This window comes from Panthera tigris, chromosome E2 (assembly GCF_018350195.1).
Source record: "Panthera tigris isolate Pti1 chromosome E2, P.tigris_Pti1_mat1.1, whole genome shotgun sequence".
Lineage (NCBI taxonomy): Eukaryota > Metazoa > Chordata > Mammalia > Carnivora > Felidae > Panthera > Panthera tigris.
Window position 1 is genome coordinate 2,620,274 of NC_056674.1, and position 18,047 is coordinate 2,638,320.

At 41.3% G+C, this 18,047-nt stretch overlaps 1 protein-coding gene and 1 long non-coding RNA gene across 3 annotated transcripts in view; one reads left to right on the forward strand and one right to left on the reverse strand.

Moving 5' to 3' along the window:
- Positions 1-2: 2 nt before the first annotated feature.
- On the forward strand, positions 3-14,521 carry LOC122234234. 2 transcript variants are annotated; one of them, XR_006212023.1, is made up of 4 exons: positions 3-41; positions 3,128-3,244; positions 4,472-4,647; positions 14,481-14,521. It is a non-coding gene; the product is annotated as an uncharacterized LOC122234234 (long non-coding RNA). The 2 variants fall into 2 exon arrangements; XR_006212022.1 differs by lacking the exon at positions 14,481-14,521 and having other exon boundaries at positions 4,472-4,928.
- The window catches only part of NLRP4 (NLR family pyrin domain containing 4), a 29,945-nt gene continuing 15,031 nt past the window's right edge, over positions 3,134-18,047 (reverse strand). Inside the window, exons 5-9 of the mRNA XM_007080611.3 lie at positions 15,891-16,058; positions 12,955-13,125; positions 7,108-7,278; positions 6,050-6,220; positions 3,134-3,241 (exon numbers count right to left, since the gene is read on the reverse strand). Of these exons, the coding sequence (XP_007080673.2) occupies positions 3,148-3,241; positions 6,050-6,220; positions 7,108-7,278; positions 12,955-13,125; positions 15,891-16,058 (775 nt within the window). The 3' untranslated portion in view covers positions 3,134-3,147. The remainder of the gene's footprint in view (positions 3,242-6,049; positions 6,221-7,107; positions 7,279-12,954; positions 13,126-15,890; positions 16,059-18,047) is intronic.

Below are 18,047 nucleotides of genomic sequence, written 5' to 3' on the forward strand. Positions count from 1 at the left end.
TGACTTTCTCAGTCTCTTTCTCTTGTGATTTTTATTGTATGGTAAGATGGGCATAACAAAAATTCACTCCTTAGCCATTTTATTTTTTTATTTAAAAAAATTTGTTTTAACATTTATTTTTGAGACAGGGAGAGACAGCATGAACGGGGGAGGGTCAGAGAGAGAGGGAGACACATAGAATGTGAAACAGGCTCCAGGCTCTGAGCTGTCAGCACAGAGCCTGACGCGGGGCTCGAACTCACGGACCGCGAGATCATGACCTGAGCCGAAGTCGGATGCTTAACCGACTGAGCCACCCAGGCACCCCACTTAGCCATTTTAAAGTGAACAGTTCATTGACATTAAGTAGCTTCACACTGTTGTGTAACCATCACCACCATCCATCCCTGGAACTTTATGTCCCCAAACTGAAACTCTGTCCCCATTAAACACTAATTCCCCATTTCTCCCTCCCTCAGCCCCTGGCAACCACTATTCTTTATGTCTCTATGAATTTGACCACCCGAGGAACCTCAAAAAACTGGGATCATACAGTATTTCTTTTTGTTGGCTGACTTACCTCATTTAGCATAATGCCCTCAAGGTTCATCCATGTTGCAGTAGGTGTCAGAACTTCCTTGCTCTTTAGGAATCCTATTTCACTATGGGTATGGACCACATTGTGTTCATTCCTTTGTCAACAGACATTTGAGTTGCTGACTTTACAAAATCTAACTCCTAAGTTGATGGCAGGGGAGTCCAGAAGTGAAATACTTGTATCCTTAAGCTTTCCTTCCAGTTACCACCCCCTCTCTTCAGTTGGAGGGTTGGAGGTCCTCAGTTGGAAGAGGGGAAAAGAAGAGAGTCTTGAAAGCCATAAGGTTCAGCAGGAAGAGGAGGATGGGAGATGCAATGAGTCATGCAGGGAAATGAGATGAGCAAGGACAGAGAGATGACCCAAAACTTAGAAGGAGGCAGAAGAGAATGACTTCGGTATCGTTTTGGGGACCCTGCTGGGCTTGCAGCTTTGGTTGATGGAGTGACTTTACAACTCTGCAGAGGCTGACTTGTGGTGTCTTCTCTGGTGTTTCTGTACTCGTTAATGTTTTGCTTCGACTTTGTCAATTTATTCCACTGAACAAGCACGACTCAAGAGACCGAATCACAAAGCATTCTTTTTGCCTGACTGTTGAAATTTACTCTCAGATGTGAACTCTTCTCCTGTACCTGGTTAAATACTTGTCCTGGGCCATTTCTTTTTCTTTTTTTAATCATTTAATAGTCTCAATAGTGATAACTTAACGTAGTCCCATGCCACAAAATTCAATTTAAACTTTAGGCTCTCCTGAACCGTGATATGGAAGCCCTGTGTCCCAAGAATGGATGCACTCAGAAAGGTGGAAGGCAAGGGAGCAGGGAACATAGTTACTTGATTGACATGGTGACAGATTCAGCATCTGACTACCGAAGCTGGGTCTTTAAAGCCAGCATTCTTGGAATCAGCAGAACCTTCCCATCAATGGAGAAATACCCATTGGAGCATCTACTGGTGAAGACAGATACATGCTTAGCTCATCTGGTGGCTTATTCCTCCCTGAACCCCTACACATCCCATGAGACCAGTAGCTTATGTTGCTTATATTTGTTATATCGGTTTCACACATTATCTACTGTGTAAAATGCCTTACCGTCCTTGGATTGAGCTCATTTCTTCATCCACAATCTACGTACCTCCCTTGTTATAATTATCATCCTTCTCTTGGTGTCTTATAACCATACGCACTACACGTACATCTCTAGGTGGCTGCCTTAAATATTCCTGTACAAGAGGAGATTTTTAAGGTCATAGGTTGTAGTGATACATGATGTCAAATATTAGGATTTTAGGTGGTTTCTATCAATAGATCATTCAAATGACATACATATACACAAGACAATTCTATCCCGCTAAAGAAACCACTTTTAGATATATAGAGACCTATGGTTTACAAACCTATATCTCAACCTTTTGGCATGTGTGTACATACGTATACATGCATACGCCTTTTTAAACCTGACACAGAAGGCATTGTATATATGCACTCCATTGTGTTTATATGGTGTTAATCTATCCGTGTTGAACTATACACACATTTCTGTGTATACGTATATATCACGAGTGATCTGTTTTCAGTCTATCCACGTTAGTTTACACACACCTATCAATATGGATAGCCTAACAATGAAAAAACAATGCATTTGGCATGGGATCTTCATGTAATTTAAAAAATCAAGGCTATTTTGTTAATGGATGCATTTGCATATATGGAAGTATAGAAAGGGTATGGTACTTAGTTTCCTGCCAGATTGCCTGTGGGGTGTCGGAAGAAGGGAATGAGACAGGTTGGTGGTCAAAAGGATCTTCACTTTTAGCCGTACATGTAGGTGGAAGGCTATGGATGACTTATAGCACTTTTCTGGGTGCCTGGGGGGTACAGTCTGTTAAACATCGAACTCTTCATTTCAGCTCAGGTCATGATCTCCTGGTTCATGGGTTCGAGCTCCACGTCAGGCTCTGTGTTGACAGCACAGAGCCTGCTTGAGATTCTCTCTCTCCCCCTCTTTCTGCCCCTTCCCTGCTCATTCCTGAGTGCATGCTCTCTCCCTGAAACATTTAATAAAATAGTACTTTTCAAATCCCATCATGAGGCAAGAGAAGAGAAAGAGCCTGAGTTGGGACACCAGCAGCACAAGCAGAAAAGGGGGACCAGGTTATACCTCAGGTCCAATGCTCACAGTATGGGCAGCACCTGTCCAAGCCATGTAGGGAAAAGACCACAATTTCTACAACCCGCATGCTTGCTCTGGGCATGCACTGGGAACACAATCTTTTTGGAGATTTGACAAACTGTTTTAAGATCTAAGATTTTATTGAGTGTCTAAAATGTCCTTGTGAGACAGGATAAGAACTTGACCTTGACAGCCTTTCAGGGCTTGCCCAAGGCCACAAAGCAAATAAAAACCATATACACACTCAGTATATGAAGTATCCAAAGTGGGGGGAGGGGGAGGCCATGCAAAAAGATCAGGGTTTACATCTGTGTCTGGAACTGTAATTCCTGGGGACAGAGTAGGCATGAGTAAGGGCTCCAATAACTTTTCTTTGCAGGTCACTTGGGTCGGGAGGAGTCACCAGTCACCTATAACTGTCAAGGAAGGATTTTCTTCTTCTGCAACTGTCAGAAGTCTCTGGGTTTCCTCATCAAATTCAGTTTTTTGCAGCCTGGTAAGATATAAAAAGGGCTCTGTTGAATTGCTACCTCTTTTGTTTCTTCTCTGCAGCTCTTCTCTAACATTTCTTCCCTGGTCAAGCCTAGGAGAACCTGGTGATGCCTCCCTCCCCACCCCCATGGGACAGACATACCTGTCAGGCAGTGGTGCAATGATAAATGTTTAACACCTGGCTCTTGGCAGGGGGCGGGGGCCTGGAGGGGTTGGGGGGGGAGAAAAGCCCCGATTTATAGCACTGCACGTTTCTGAGGTGTAAATTCTCCTACCATGGCCAATACCATTTTTTTTTTCAATTTTTTAATATTTGTTTTTGAGAGACAGAGGGTGAGTGGGGGAGGAGCAGAGAGAGGGAAACACAGAATCTGAAGCAGGCTCCAGGCTCTGAGCCATCAGCACGGAACCTAATGCAGGGCTCGAACTCATGAACCGTGAGATCACGACCTGAGCTGAAGTCGGACGCCTAACTGACTGAGCCACCCAGGTTCTCCTATCATGGCCAATTTAAAGCTGCCAACTTGATGTCGCTAAACACAAGAGTAGGAAGAACTGTACACACAGGGTTATCACCATCTGGTGGCAGCGGTCTCCAGCACATCGCTGGACAGAACAGATGTCCTATCTGATAGAAAGCCCTGACTCCACCTGAACATTGGGGTTTGAAGATGGGAATTCAGGAAGCTAAGGAGCAAGACCAACTACTTTTATTGTTAAAAAGATAAAACAGTAATAGCTTCCGTTATCTGAGTGCCTGGTCCTAGCCTTCTGCTGAGGGCTTTAGGTGCAGCTTTCATTAAAATTTCTCAACCGTGGGAGATAGCATTATTGACCCGATTTGTGATGAAGACAAGCAGGCAAAGCAAATTGGCTCAAGGTCACACAGCCATCGAGTGGTAGAGTCAGGATACAGATGCCAGTACTGTGGCTCTGGAGCCCCTGCACTTAACACGAGGCAGTCCATTGTGGTTCTGAACTAAATGGGAGGGTTAAGGATCACTGTGTGTGTGTTCCTCTGTGGGTACAAATATCTGTGGTGTCTGCTGGTATCTGTTGGCAACCGTCCTGAGCACCTTCACCTCCCTGTTGGAGTGAAGGACATTCTTTCAGGCATCTGTTCATCTTGACACACAGATCTGTGGGACTGTCCACGGTTGGGGAGGGTGCACGGGATGTGGAAACTCACTTATGTGTTTCCAGCATTTTTATTACATCTGTATTTTCACAGCACCTGTGTCAAATCATTTCCCTCGTTTGGCAGAGAACAGACAGTCAGGAGAAATGCCTTGCCTGGGGCCACAAGACTCAGAGTGGAAAAGCTGGCATAACATGATTTGGAAAAACTATGGAAAATCCAAGTCTTCCCCCTGCCTCAAGCACCACCTTCGGAACCTCTCACAAAAGGTAAGAGGAGGATGAACTTTCTAGATGGCAGGCACCTGAAGTTTCTAGACATAGGTTTACAAGGATGGAGTTTGAGGAAATGGACTCATAGCTTCACAAGTTGGAAAAGACAGTAATGGTCTTAGTGTTGGAGTTATACCAGTGTTAACCCAACATCTCCTAGTCCTTTCTAGAAATGAGTGGCCATGTAAATTCCTATGACTGCCCTGGATTTCAGATACGTTTGAAGAGAGTAGGAGAAATAAATGAGAAAGCGATGCTTAAGGTTCATTATATTGTAACCTAATAGAACAATCTTTGATAAAATAACCTAATACATACATTTTGTATTATATGTATAATTATAGTTTTATAAATATAATTATATGAATAATATATATTACATGTGTATAATTTAAATATTTAAATCTATAATTATAAATGTGTGGGTGGGTGCCTGGGTGGCTCCGTCAGTTAAGCATCCGACTTTAGCTCGGGTCATGATCTCATGGTTTGTGGGTTTGAGCCCCATGTCAGCCTCTGTGGTGACAGTTCAGAGCCTGAAGCCTGCTTCGGATTCTGTGTCTCCCTCTCTCTTTGCCCCTCCCCTGCCCACACTGTTTTTCTCTCTCTCAAAAACAAATATACATTAAAAAATGAAAATACATAATTATATACATGTATAATTATACATATAAATTATAACTATGAAGTCTAATATATGAAATAATACACAACTACCTAAATTTTAATATAAGTCTATAACATATAACATGTAGAAGTCTACTTTATACTTTAATTTTATAGCTATAAATATGTTTATGTCTATACAAATATACAAATTATATGTGTTTTACATTAGATTTTAGTTATAATTTATAAATGTATATTATGTAAGTCATAGGGGCCTATATAAGTATAAATGTAAGTCTGATATATCAATAATTATAAATGTAAAATTTTTATATAAGCTTTAATTTTTTTTAATGTCTGTTTATTTTTGAGAGAGTGTGTGTGAGCAGGGGAGGGGCAGAGAGAGAGGGAGACACAGAATCCAAAGCAGGCTCCAGGCTCTGAGCTGTCAGCACAGAGCCTGATGTGGGGCTCGAACCCATGAACCGCGAAATCATGACCTGAGCCAAAGTTGGATGCTCAACTGACTGAGACACTCAGGCACCTGGTAGATAAGCTTTAATATAGTAAGCTATACTTTATAATTGTACTGGAACAATAGCAAGTGCCCCTGTTCATAGGGTATTACCACCCACCAGGTACTGTGCTGAGTTGACGTATCTTTCACTCCCACAATCCCAAGGCAAGGAGCACCATTTGCATTTTGACTGTGGCAGCACCACACCTCGGGTTCCAGTGAATCCTCCCTCACCCGGGCGTGTCCTCACCAGGAGAGCAAACCCCAGCTCACCCTAGAATCTGCAGGGTGCAGGCTGGGTGTCTCAGGGCTTCACATAGCACCGCCACTCCAGTGTGGTCCAGGGCGTTTCCTTGCAGGTTCAGACTCTGCAGGGTTTTACTGCTGGTGAGGGCACTAGAGAGGTCCTCACAGCAGGCACTTGTTAACTTGCATGTAGCCAGCCTGCAACCAAGCACATAGGGTGAGAGGTGGTTCATCCAAGTGAGTGGGATGGGAGTGTCACATTTAGCCAAGGTCACCCCTAGCCTCTGAGTACAGTGTGTGACATCTGGTCCCTGACTGGGGGGAGATCATAGAGGGCCACACTGTGTGTTCCTCTTTGATCCCATGCCTGTACAGGGCTTGTGTCTTGGCAGCTCCTTCCAGTCATGGAAGGACCTGTTTCCCTACCCCTGAAAGAGGCTGGCCTCCTGCATGGTGTTGGCTCGTAGGACCCCATGGAAGCAAGGTTACGGGAGTTCTGAGCCACCACGTTGTGCATTTCTTGCCGTCTAGAACCCGAGATGCTGATTGTGTCCCTCCAAAAACTCATGTTGAAGTCCCAACCCTCAGAACCCCCAAATGTGGCTACAGTTGGAGACAGAGTCTCCACAGAGGCCAAGAGGTCCAAATGAAGTTATTAGTTACTCCTAATCCACTATGCCTAGTGTCCTTATAAGATGACAAAATTAGGACCACACACAGGGAGAAGACAGCTGTCTACAAGCTAGGGAGAAAGACCTTAGGAGAAACCAGCCCTGCCCAATCCTGGATCTGGGACTTCTGGTCTCCAGATCCATAAGGTGACACATCTCTGTGAAGTGGCCCAGTCCATGGGGCTGTGTTATGGCAGCCCCAGCACACTGTCAAAATGATTGAGAGGACCACCTACATGAGCCAGTCCCCAGGGAACCTTGGACCCCTGAGCCATCGCCAGTGCTCCTTACTTTACGTCTCTAAGTTAGGAGTCATTACTCCAGGACAGCTCATGACTCCGTGTCCCAGTCTGGTTTCCACTTTCCTCCACCTTCCACCCACCGAGACCCAGCCTTGACATTGGGGTCACCCACCCAAGAATCTCTAAGTGACAGCTGGGATGTGCTAGACCTTGACACAGCAGCTTAACACCAGCATCTTCTATGTCATTGTAGCTGATTTGTAGACTTCTCAAGTTCTGATTGCCAGTGAGGACTGAGGCGAGGTCTCGACAGCCATCAGCGGTGATGGAACATTTCACCAAACTGCAAGAGAACAGTGCTGATGTCACTCTTAAGGGTTACTGCCTCCATACTTGAGATCAGAAAAAAGATACCAAAGCATTACATGTTCATCCATGCACAAAGGGCATAATGCAGCAGCTCTGCTAAGGCGGTGTCCACTCCCTGCCCCCCCCCCACTGCCCCCATGATGTACTTGTCCTCAGGCAATATCTGAACACACGTGGATGGGTCTTTTGGGGCTCCCTATGCTGGTTGTTCATACCTCTGGATTCTGCTAGGCTATTAATTTCTAAGACCTTATAACAAGTTATCTTTTTAAAGGTTTAATGTTTATTTTTGAGAGAGAGAGACACACACAAAGCAGAAGCGGGGCAGGGGCAGAGAGAGAAGGCGACACAGAATCCAAAGCAGGCTCCAGGCTCTGAGCTGTGTGCACAGAGCCTGATGTGGGGCTCAAACTCACGAGCTGTGAGATCATGACCTGAGTGGAAGTTGCACACTTAACCAACTGAGCCACCCAGGCACCCCTGTAACACCTTATCTTTAGAGCAAGACCTTCCCACTTCTTATTCATTAGGTGTTTCTGAGGTATCTTTGGCCCCTTGCAAATTCCACATACATTTGGAAATTGGCTTTTCAAGTTCACCACCACCACCACAAGTATTGCACTTTGGGATTTCATTAAAACTAAAAATCATTCTGTGTAGAATTGACTTTGGATAGTGAGTATTTCAATCCTTGAACATGGACTCTATCTCACATTTCCTGAATTACACTAGCATCTCATGATATTCACTGCAAAGGTTTCACACATACTATATTAGCTTAATTCCCAGATGATTCCTTTTTGATGCTACTGTAAATGGTACTTCTATTTAATTCCATTGGTGTATTGCTTCTTGTTGGCCTATAAGAAATCTTTTTTTGGTAGATTATTTAAACGAAGCTTGTTAGACTCAATTCTGATTATTTAGTTACAGATTTTTAAAAGATCTATAATATTCTGTCTGCATAGAATTAGGGGCTTGGGGGCACCTGGGTAGCTCAGTTGGCTAAACGTCCAACTTCAGGTCACAATCTTGCAGTTTGTGGGTTTGAGCCCCACCTCAGGCTCTGTGCTGACAGCTCGGAGCCTGGAGCCTGCTTCAGATTCTGTGTCTCCCTCTCTCTCTGCCCCTCCCCCACTTGCACTCTGTCTCTCTCATTCAAAAATAAACATTAAAGAAAAGGGAATCAGGTGTCTTTTCCCTTCTAACATTTTTAAGGATTTACAGTTATATATTTTTGACCTTATTGCTTTTGCTGACATTTATAGGACAACGTAGATTAGAAGTGATTATAGCCAGCCTTCTTACCTTTTTCTTGATACTAAAGAGAAAGATTTTGTGTCTCCATCGCTAAGCGGATGTTTGCTTCAGATTTCTTGAATGTTTTATCAAGGAAAGTCCCAATTATTAATTTTCCAAGAGTTATAATAGGTGGATATTGTTTTAACTCAAAGCTTTTTCTGTAGTTTAGAGGATAGTGACTTTATTTTTAATCAGTTAGTATGGTAAGTTACACTGATCTTTTTAATGTTTAACTACCTTCTCTGGATAAACCCAAACTTAGTCCTTATATTTATTCTTTTATTTTTTAATTAAAAAAAATTTTTTTTTGGAGAGAGAGCATGTGAGCAGGGGAGGAGCAGAGAGAGGAGGAGACACAGAATCCAAAGCAGGCTCTGAGCTGTCAGGACAGAGCCTGACGCGGGGCTCGAACCCACAAACCGCGAGATCATGACCTGAGCCGAAGTCAGACGCTCAACCGACTGAGCCACCCAGGCGCCCCTATATTTATTCTTTTAATACATTTCTGGAATCTGTTTGCTCATGTACCTTTTAGTGCTTTTGCATTTCATGAATAACATTGGTATATACTTTGAGTTTGACGTTATTCTAGCCTTGAAAAATAGTAGGAAGTATTTCTTCTTTTTCCAGTCTTGAAAGAATTTGTGTTAAGACTGGAATTATTTCTCCCTTGAATATCTGGCAGCAGCCATTGATGAAAACTTTCAAGCCTGATTTAATTTCTTCAGTGGTTTAAAACTATTCATTTTTCAGGGAGCCTGAGTGGCTCAGTTGGTTAAGCAGTAGACTCTTGATTTCAGCTCAGGTCATGATCTCACAGTTCATTGAGATTGAGCCCTGCTTAGGGCTCTGCATTAATGGCACAGTGCCTGCTTGGGATTCTCGCTCTCTTCCTTGCTTGCTCTCTGCCCCTCCCCCACTTTCATGCATGCTCTTTCTCTCTCAAAATAACATTAAAATTTTTTCATTTTTCTAAGTTTGGTCATCCTCAGTATTTTTACTGATATTTGAAAAAATCTAAATTTTCAAGTTTATTGTATACAGTGGCTCATAATAATCTGATATCTGTATCATCTGTAGTAATGTCTTTTCCCATTCTTGATACAGAGCAGTGCTGTTCAATATGGTAGCCACCAGGGATGTGTTTTTTATTCTCTTCTTTGTTTTATGGATGATGAATGTGAAGTAACTACATTCACCTCCTAAGAATTTGAGTTCAATGGAATAGGACATTAGTTAAAAAAAAACCAGCAGGATGCAAATAATGGATTGATGCTTTCTTTTTCAAATTCTGTTTTGTCTGTTGGATACAGCTACAACATGTTCATGGCATATTGTTTGTCTTTTCTGTCTTCCAAATTTTTCTCATTAAACTTGAGATGAAATTTCCATAACAGAAAATCATCTTAAAGTGAACATTTAGTGGCATTTTCAGTGTAATGTGCCATCACAGCTTCCTTGTATTTTAATAGGTCACTTAAAAACATCACTTTTTTAAAAAATCCAGTATGACAAGGGTACCTGGGTGGCTCAGGTGGTTAAGTGTCTGACTTCAGCTCAGGTCATGATCCCACGGTTTGTGAGTTCCTGTGAGTTTGAGCCCTGGGTTGGGCTCTGTGCTGACAGCTCAGAGTCTGGAGCCTGCTTCAGATTCTGTGGCTCCCTCTCTCCCTGTGCCTCTCCCACTAGTGCTCTGTCACTCTCTCTCTCAAAAATAGACATTAAAAAAAACTTTTTAAAATAAAAATCCTGTATGACAACCTTTCTTGTGGCCAAAATACTTAATTTTTTATATTTACTTATATTTTATTTAAAAATTTTTTTAAATGTTTATTTATTTTTGAGAGAGAGAGAGCGAGCTCAAGCGTGAGCGGGGGAGGGGCAGGGAGACAGGGAGACACAGAATCCGAAGCAGGCTCCAGGCTCCGAGCTGTCAGCACAGAGCCTGACATGGGGCTCAAACTCACGAACTGTGAGATCATGACCTGAGCTGAAATCGGACACTCAACCGACTGAGCCACCCAGGCGACCCTATTTACTTAGATTTTAGATCTACATCTTACATTTTATATTAGTCTCTTGATTAGGTATTTTTTTTTAATCATTCCATCTTCTCTGCTTATTTGGGAGTCAGCAATACTTTGTTTTTTTTCTAACATTCTATAGAAATTTCTGTGTCCACATTTAACCCATCAACATATTAAGTTAATCAACACCTTTACCCTCTTTGTGGACTTTAGGACATTAACTTACATTTTATATTACTGGTGTTATACACTTAAATTGTTCTCCTTTAGGATTTAATAATTGTATCTCTTTTGTTAGTCCATATTTTGCTTGGATTGATCTACAGATTCACCACTTTTTCTCTCCATTTTTCTATCTGGAACATTTTACCTTCTCTTTGAGGGATGTTCTTTACAATTGCCTTGAATGAGACTTAGGTTTTATAACAAACGAAAATCATTAGGAAAGAGAACAAAAACCTAAGGTTGACAATTTCTCCCCAGCATGGCAAAGATTCCCCCTGCACTGCCTTTTTCCATGGTTAGTCTTCATCTACTCTTTGTGGTTCCTTTAGATATGATGGCTTCCCCCAGCCCCAAGCATTGAGGTTTTAAGACTACTACCTGCATATTTGGTGTTCTGCAGATTCTCCAGTATTTATCCTACTAGAGGCTGATGTGGATGATTGGATCTGTAGATCAGAACCTTTCATCAATTTCTTTTCCATTGGGAAAACTGTGAGCCATTACTTCATAAAATAGGTTGTCTGTCTGGGATTCCCATTACTTGGGCTAGAACATCTTGTTCTTCTAGGCCCCCAGTCTCTCCTATTTTACATCTTTTTCTCCTCTTCACACAGTCTTAATTATGACCTGGCTTCTGTTTTACTAATTCTCTTCAATTATGTCTAACCTATTAAATGTCTTAAGCTTTTGGTATTTACGATTTCTAGATGTTTATGGCTTTCCCCCCTCTAAGATATTGCAACTTTTAAAAAAGTTGGTTATTTTGAGAGAGAGAGAGAGAGAGCACATGTGAATGGGGGCAAGGGAGAGAGAGAATCCCAAGCAGGCTCCTTGCTGTTGGCACATAGCCTGATGCAAGTCTTGTTCTCACAAACCGTGAGATCATGACCTGAGCCGAAATCAAGAGTCGGATGCTTAATGGACTGAGTCACCCAGGTTCCCCCCTTGTTCTTTTTCTCAAAACATAGTAAATGCAGTTATTTTATATGTAAGTCTGATTTGAAGGGGTATATGCACCCTAATGTTTATGGCAGCATTGTCAACAAACTGTGGATAGAGTTCAAGTATCCATCAAGTAATGAATAGATAAAGAACACACACACACACACACACACACACACACACACACACACACAGGAATATTGCTTAGGCATCAAAAAGAATGAAATCTTGTCATTTGCAATGACTTGGATGGAGTTAGAAGGTATTATGTTAAATGAGATAAGGCAGGCAGAGAATGACAAATAACATGTGATTTCACTCACATGTGGAATTTAAGAAAACAGATGAACATATGGAAGGCAGGCGGAAGAGAGGGGAACAAACCATAAGAGACTCTTAACAATAGAGAACATACTGAGAGTTGATGGAGGGAGGTGGTAGGGGATGGGCTAGATGGGCGATGGGTATTTATGAAGGCAGGTGTTGTGATAAGCATTGGGTGTTATAGGACTCCTTTCTCCCATTAACCATCTGAACAATTAACAAAATTCTGAACTGAGATATCTTGATGTATTAGGTAAAAAGAATTGTGTCTAATCCACATCTCTTGATTTCTCAGGGAAAGAGACATTTGATGAGGTAATGCTGTCCCTCTTGGTAACTCCACCACCACAAGGTTACCCAAATATTTCTCCATTTTATAACATCAAATTAAATCTTTTCATTATTTCCTTTACTATTAAATTTACTGCCATGATTCCTTCCTCAGGTGTTCCTTGTGTTATCCATGTGTGTCCCACTCCTGTTATCAGGCCTCCTATTGCCATGTTAGATATACCTACCTGTGATTTCCACCCCAAGACCCCTATTCATCTGGTGGAACTCATGTCAAACATCCAACCCAAGACCATCCCTCAGCCCCCAGTCATAATTAGGTTCTTTCCCTCAGCCTATATGTCTACCCTGCTGAATGACTAGCTACAACACCCTAAATCTGTGACACAAGAAGAAGGTAAGGTTTGCTCACCTCAACATTTCCACAAGAGTCTGAGTCAGGTCATTTCTAACCTTTACATTCTGAGGAACAGACCCTATGGCTCTCCTCAATTCCAGATAGATTCTGAGCAATCCAAGCCTTCCTCAAGAACACCTACCACAGTGACCACAGGTGGCAGCCTGGCTGCTTCAAGGCCTCACAGAGAAGTTTCAAGTTTTCATATTTCAGGACGTTGGCGCTGAGGTCTAGATGGGTCAAGCTTTTGTTATACAGAAGAACGTTGTAGAGGTATTTCCAGGAGTGTTCAGTGAGGTAACAGTAACCTAATCTGTGGAGACAAACATGGGAGAAAAGGAGGGAAGGACTGACACCTCACAGAACTTTAACTCCACGTTAAAAGTAGGAGTCCTGTAATTTTCCATATACAGTCCTTAATGAAGCAATGAACCTGTGACTTATCTGAAAATACCTCTCTTTGAGTTTTCTTCCTCACATGATACACGAATTAGAAAATAAAACTGATAAAGTAATGCTGAGGGAAAACTATGGCACAATGAATACTCGAGAAGAATGTAGATAATGTTGGTTTTAACTCTACATCTGATATTGTCCTTGGACAAGGCATTTACCTTATGACACTGTTCTCTCATGGACTGAGGAAGTGCATTGAATTACCTTATGTATAAAATCCTCTTTCTTTTTCAATTCTGTTACTCTTTAAAATCCTAAATTCATGGCTTTCAACAAGATGCATGTTAACTTGGGAAATATTCTAAGGTACTGCAAAGTAAAGCAGGGGTTGCAAACTCGTGTCGACTGAACCACACATAGCCAATAGACTTAAATTTTCTGGCACTTTTATATTTAAATTTTAGTTGCTAACCTTTAAACATGAGCAAAATTTTATGTAAAAAATCCAGGTTTTCAACTTATGAATATTTTTTTCAATTAAAAAGTGAATTTTAGTTTTAAACTTTCACAATTTAGTGGCTGTACAATATTGTTACTATGGTAAAAATATTCTTTGATGAAGATTACTCTAACATTTCATAGGATTTAAATATTTTGCTATGTTTAAGTGTCTTATTTTCAACCCTGGCAAACATTGACAACTAAAAATTTTCTACTTAGAGAAGTTGTCATGTTCTTTATTTACCAGGAATCAAAAAAAAATGCAAGTTAATATGCTGATGCTGAATATACTTGTACTTTAGATACTTAACCCTATAAGTAAAATAACTCATTTTAAATCCAACAAATTCAGGAAAAATATGTAGCTTGTTTGTAAGATCTCACTCGATATTAATGTTGTATCAACTACTTCTAAGTTTTTTATATCTGTATATTTATTTCAATATAAGCAATCATTTCCATGTGGTCTTCTTCCCAAATGTTTCTATTTATATTTCATCCTGATTTCTTTTATTGAGGCATAATTCAAATACAGCCTAGTGTATTTTTACAGTATTATATATTTAAGGTGTATAGTTTAGGTACACCCATCGCCATTGGATGATGGAACATATCCATCAACTCCAAAACTTTCCTCATGCCCCTCTGTCATCTGTCCCTCTTCATAACCCATCTGCCCCACACTTAGGCAGTCACTGATCTGCTTTGTGTCTCTATAGATTATACGATAAAACTAAAAAATGCAAACTAATGTGTATTCTTCCTTTCTAGATTCCCCTGGATTTTCTACACCAATGTTCATGTTGCTTAAGAATAAAGACAGTTTTACTTTACTTTTTCCAGTCTGGATTCTTTAGCTATGTTCTGGGAGATTGTGAAACTACCCGAGAACAATTTTTCTAAGCATTTTCACCAAGACTAGGGTTTAGTTTACAGGTAATCATATCCCCCTCCCAAGGGGAGACTATTCTGAACACTCTACCTGATGCCTTGTGAATGAGAACTATGCCCTAGTCTGTGTGAGGACCAGGCCCAGCACCCTCACATCCTCTCAGGGTGGCCCTTCCCTGAGAAAGGGAAAGGTAGTTTTCTCTCATGCTTATGTGAGCCAGAACCCTGCTGGGTGCTTGAGGGGGTGTCTTTCGGATTTTGACATTTTCTAGATGCTTTGGTGTGCTGTCCTATGACCTCCCACAAACTTCCTAGACTCTCAGCCAACATCTCCCCAAACCCTGTAGTCTGCCATGCTCCATGTGAGTTCTCTCTTCCTGAACAGTATCCTGGAAACTTTCTGCATAGTCAGCTGGGACAATTATAAGACTCCCCCTGTTTTTCTCCTGTCTCTCAGGAATCCATGTCCTTCATTGCCTGATGTCTAGAAAATGTTGTTTTACTTACTTGGTTATTTTTGGTTGTTTTCAGGGGGAGATTAAATCCAGTCCCTGTTTTTCCATTTTGACTAGAAGTGATGGCCTCTAACTGGCTTGATTTATTCTCAGAGTACTCTTATTCTCACATAGGTCACATTTTTACAAACCCAGAAGTGTAAACAGAGAAACGTTTCTCTCCCACCTTCCAGTTCTGTTCCCCACAGACAATCTATATCATATATCACTAAGGATATTTGCGTATAAAAAAACAGACCCAAATGCATATGTATTTTCCCACCTCCCCTTTCTTACCAGTATTATCATAAACTGAAGATAGATGTGGAACTTTATTCAATGAAGCCAATGCCCCCAAGGTCATCTTGCTCCGCTGTGGCCCTTAGCAAGGACCATAGGTGAGAGCTCACTGTACATACTAGTAACAGGTAAACAGTAGGGAGTAAGGAAGTATCCGAGTGTTGTAGTTACTTTCACCCAGTCTAATATTGTGTATGCTCTGTAGTGCTCTGCATAACCTCAACTTTCCTAATACTTCTAGGACAGCATTTTTCCCTCTTCCTGTTTACAGAGGAGCAATTTGAACCCAAGAGAAGTTAGGTAACTTGGCTCAAGATGACAAGGGCTAAGTGGTAAATCCAGGGGTAGAGCTCGAGTTCTCCTGAATCCTCAGCTTAGGCTTTCAAATCTCTGCCATGGTACCTCCATCACTGGGTAGGATTTTAGACAACCGGCCCAAGTTCAAACTAACCACTGCCATGGTTCTCCACAGTGGACCCTCCCAATGTGCACTTACATCAAGCCCTCTAGACCACAGTCAGGGCGCTGCAAGGCCTCACACAGCAGGGGTACCCCTTGGTCCAGGTAGTTGTAGGATACATTAAGAAGCTTCAGCTTCTTGCTGCTGTTTAGGACGCAGGTAAAGGCTTCACAATCATCTGCTGAAAGGTGACAATTTGCCAGCCTGTAGGAAAAAGAAGAGGTCACATTTTGATGGTTTCTTTCTCTGATCCATTCCCCTTGTTAATCCTGTACAAGTCAGGAAGAACATATTTGCTCTGCTTTGGCACCTCATGGACCCCATTCTTGATCCTGGTAACTCTCGGGACTTGAGGAGTCACTAGAGACACAGGCTTATTATCCATGTATGACCTAGGGAACTGCTACAAACACATCACATGATCTATGAGGCCCCATCCTATTCCTATATCCTTGTGTCCAGCCATGTTGGCCATTTTCAGTTGCCTTACCCACATTGGGATCCACTCAAGGTAGTCATTCATGTTTGCTGCTCTCCACATGGCCCCCCAAATCTTCTGACCCACTTAGGGTTTTTGCACTTGTGCACCTTGTTGGAATGCTCTTTGCCTGGTCTTTAGTTTGATCTTCATCTTTCAGGTGTCTGCTTGAGCAACACCTCTTCGGAGGACATCCTGTTGAAGATGCCTTCAACTGGAATTCTATAGCACTCATCAATTGGTAGCTTGAGTAGGTGGAGGCTGCCAGTAATTATGGTTTTCTATTACCTCAGCCACTCTCCCTCTGGCTGCCACAGAAAAGGTATAAACTAGGTCCAGAGGTGATAGAATAAAGATGTAAACAATTAGTTGTTAAGAAATGAAAATGTAATTGGCAAGTTACCAAGTCTGTGGCTCCTAAAATTTTTCTAAGATGATTCTGTGTCAAAGCTTGGTTTAAAAAAGTTGTTTCTAGCATTCGGGTATTATTTTCAAGGATTAAAAAAAGGGGGGGTTGACTTACTGTACACTACCTACAAACAATAACTCAAAATGGATCATAGACTTAAATATAAGAGTTGAAACTCTTAGAAGAAAACATGGCAGTAAATTTTCATCGCCTTGGGTTAGGCAATGGTTTCTTAGATAGGACACCAAAAGCACAAGAGGCAGAAGAAAACTACCTTTCAACATAAAAAAAAAATGGAACAGAATAAAAAGCCCAGAAGTAAACCAACACTTATATAGTCAATTAGTCTATGACAGAGGAGGCAAGAATACATAATGGGGATAATACAGTCTCTTCAACAAACAGAAAGTGGTCCAGTTTTTCCAGCATTAATACCATACACAAAACCAAAATGAATTAAATGCCTGATGTGAAACCATAAAACTCCTAGAAGAAAACATAGGCAGTAATCTCTTTGACATTGGCCTTAATGACATTTTTCTAGATAGGTCTTCCCAGGCAAGAGGAACAAAAGGAAAATTAAACTATCGAGACTACATCAAACCAAAAAGCTTTTGCATAGCAAGAAAACCAACAAAATGACAAGGCGACCTACTGAATGGGAGATATTTGCAAATGGCAACCCCTTATGGGATATAACATCCAAAATCTGTAAAAAACTCACACAACTCAACACCAAAGAAACACTTCTCCAAAGAAGACATCCAGATGGCCAATAGACACATGAAAAGATGCTCAGCATCACTCATCATCAGAGAAATACAAATCAAAACCACAATGAGATACCACCCCTACCTGTCAGAATGGCTAGTATCAAAACAACAAAAAATAAGTGTTGGTGAGGCTGTGGAGAAAAGGGAACATTTATCCACTATTAGTGGGAATGTAAACTGGTGCAGCCACTATGGAAAACAGTTTGGAGTTTCCTCAAAATATTAAAAATAGAATTTCCATACCACCCAGTAATTTCACTACTAGGTATTCAAATTAGAAACAAAAACACTAATTTAAAAGATATGCAGCATCCCTAAAACATTATTTACAACAGCCAAGATATGGAAGCAACCCAATTATCCATACATAGATGAATGGATAAACAAGAGTGGTACACACACACACACACACACACACACACACTAGAATATTACTTGGCCATAAAAAAGAAATCTTGCCATTTGCAACAACATGGATGGATCTGGAGGGTATAGTACTATGTGAAATAAGTCAGAGAAAGACAAATACCATA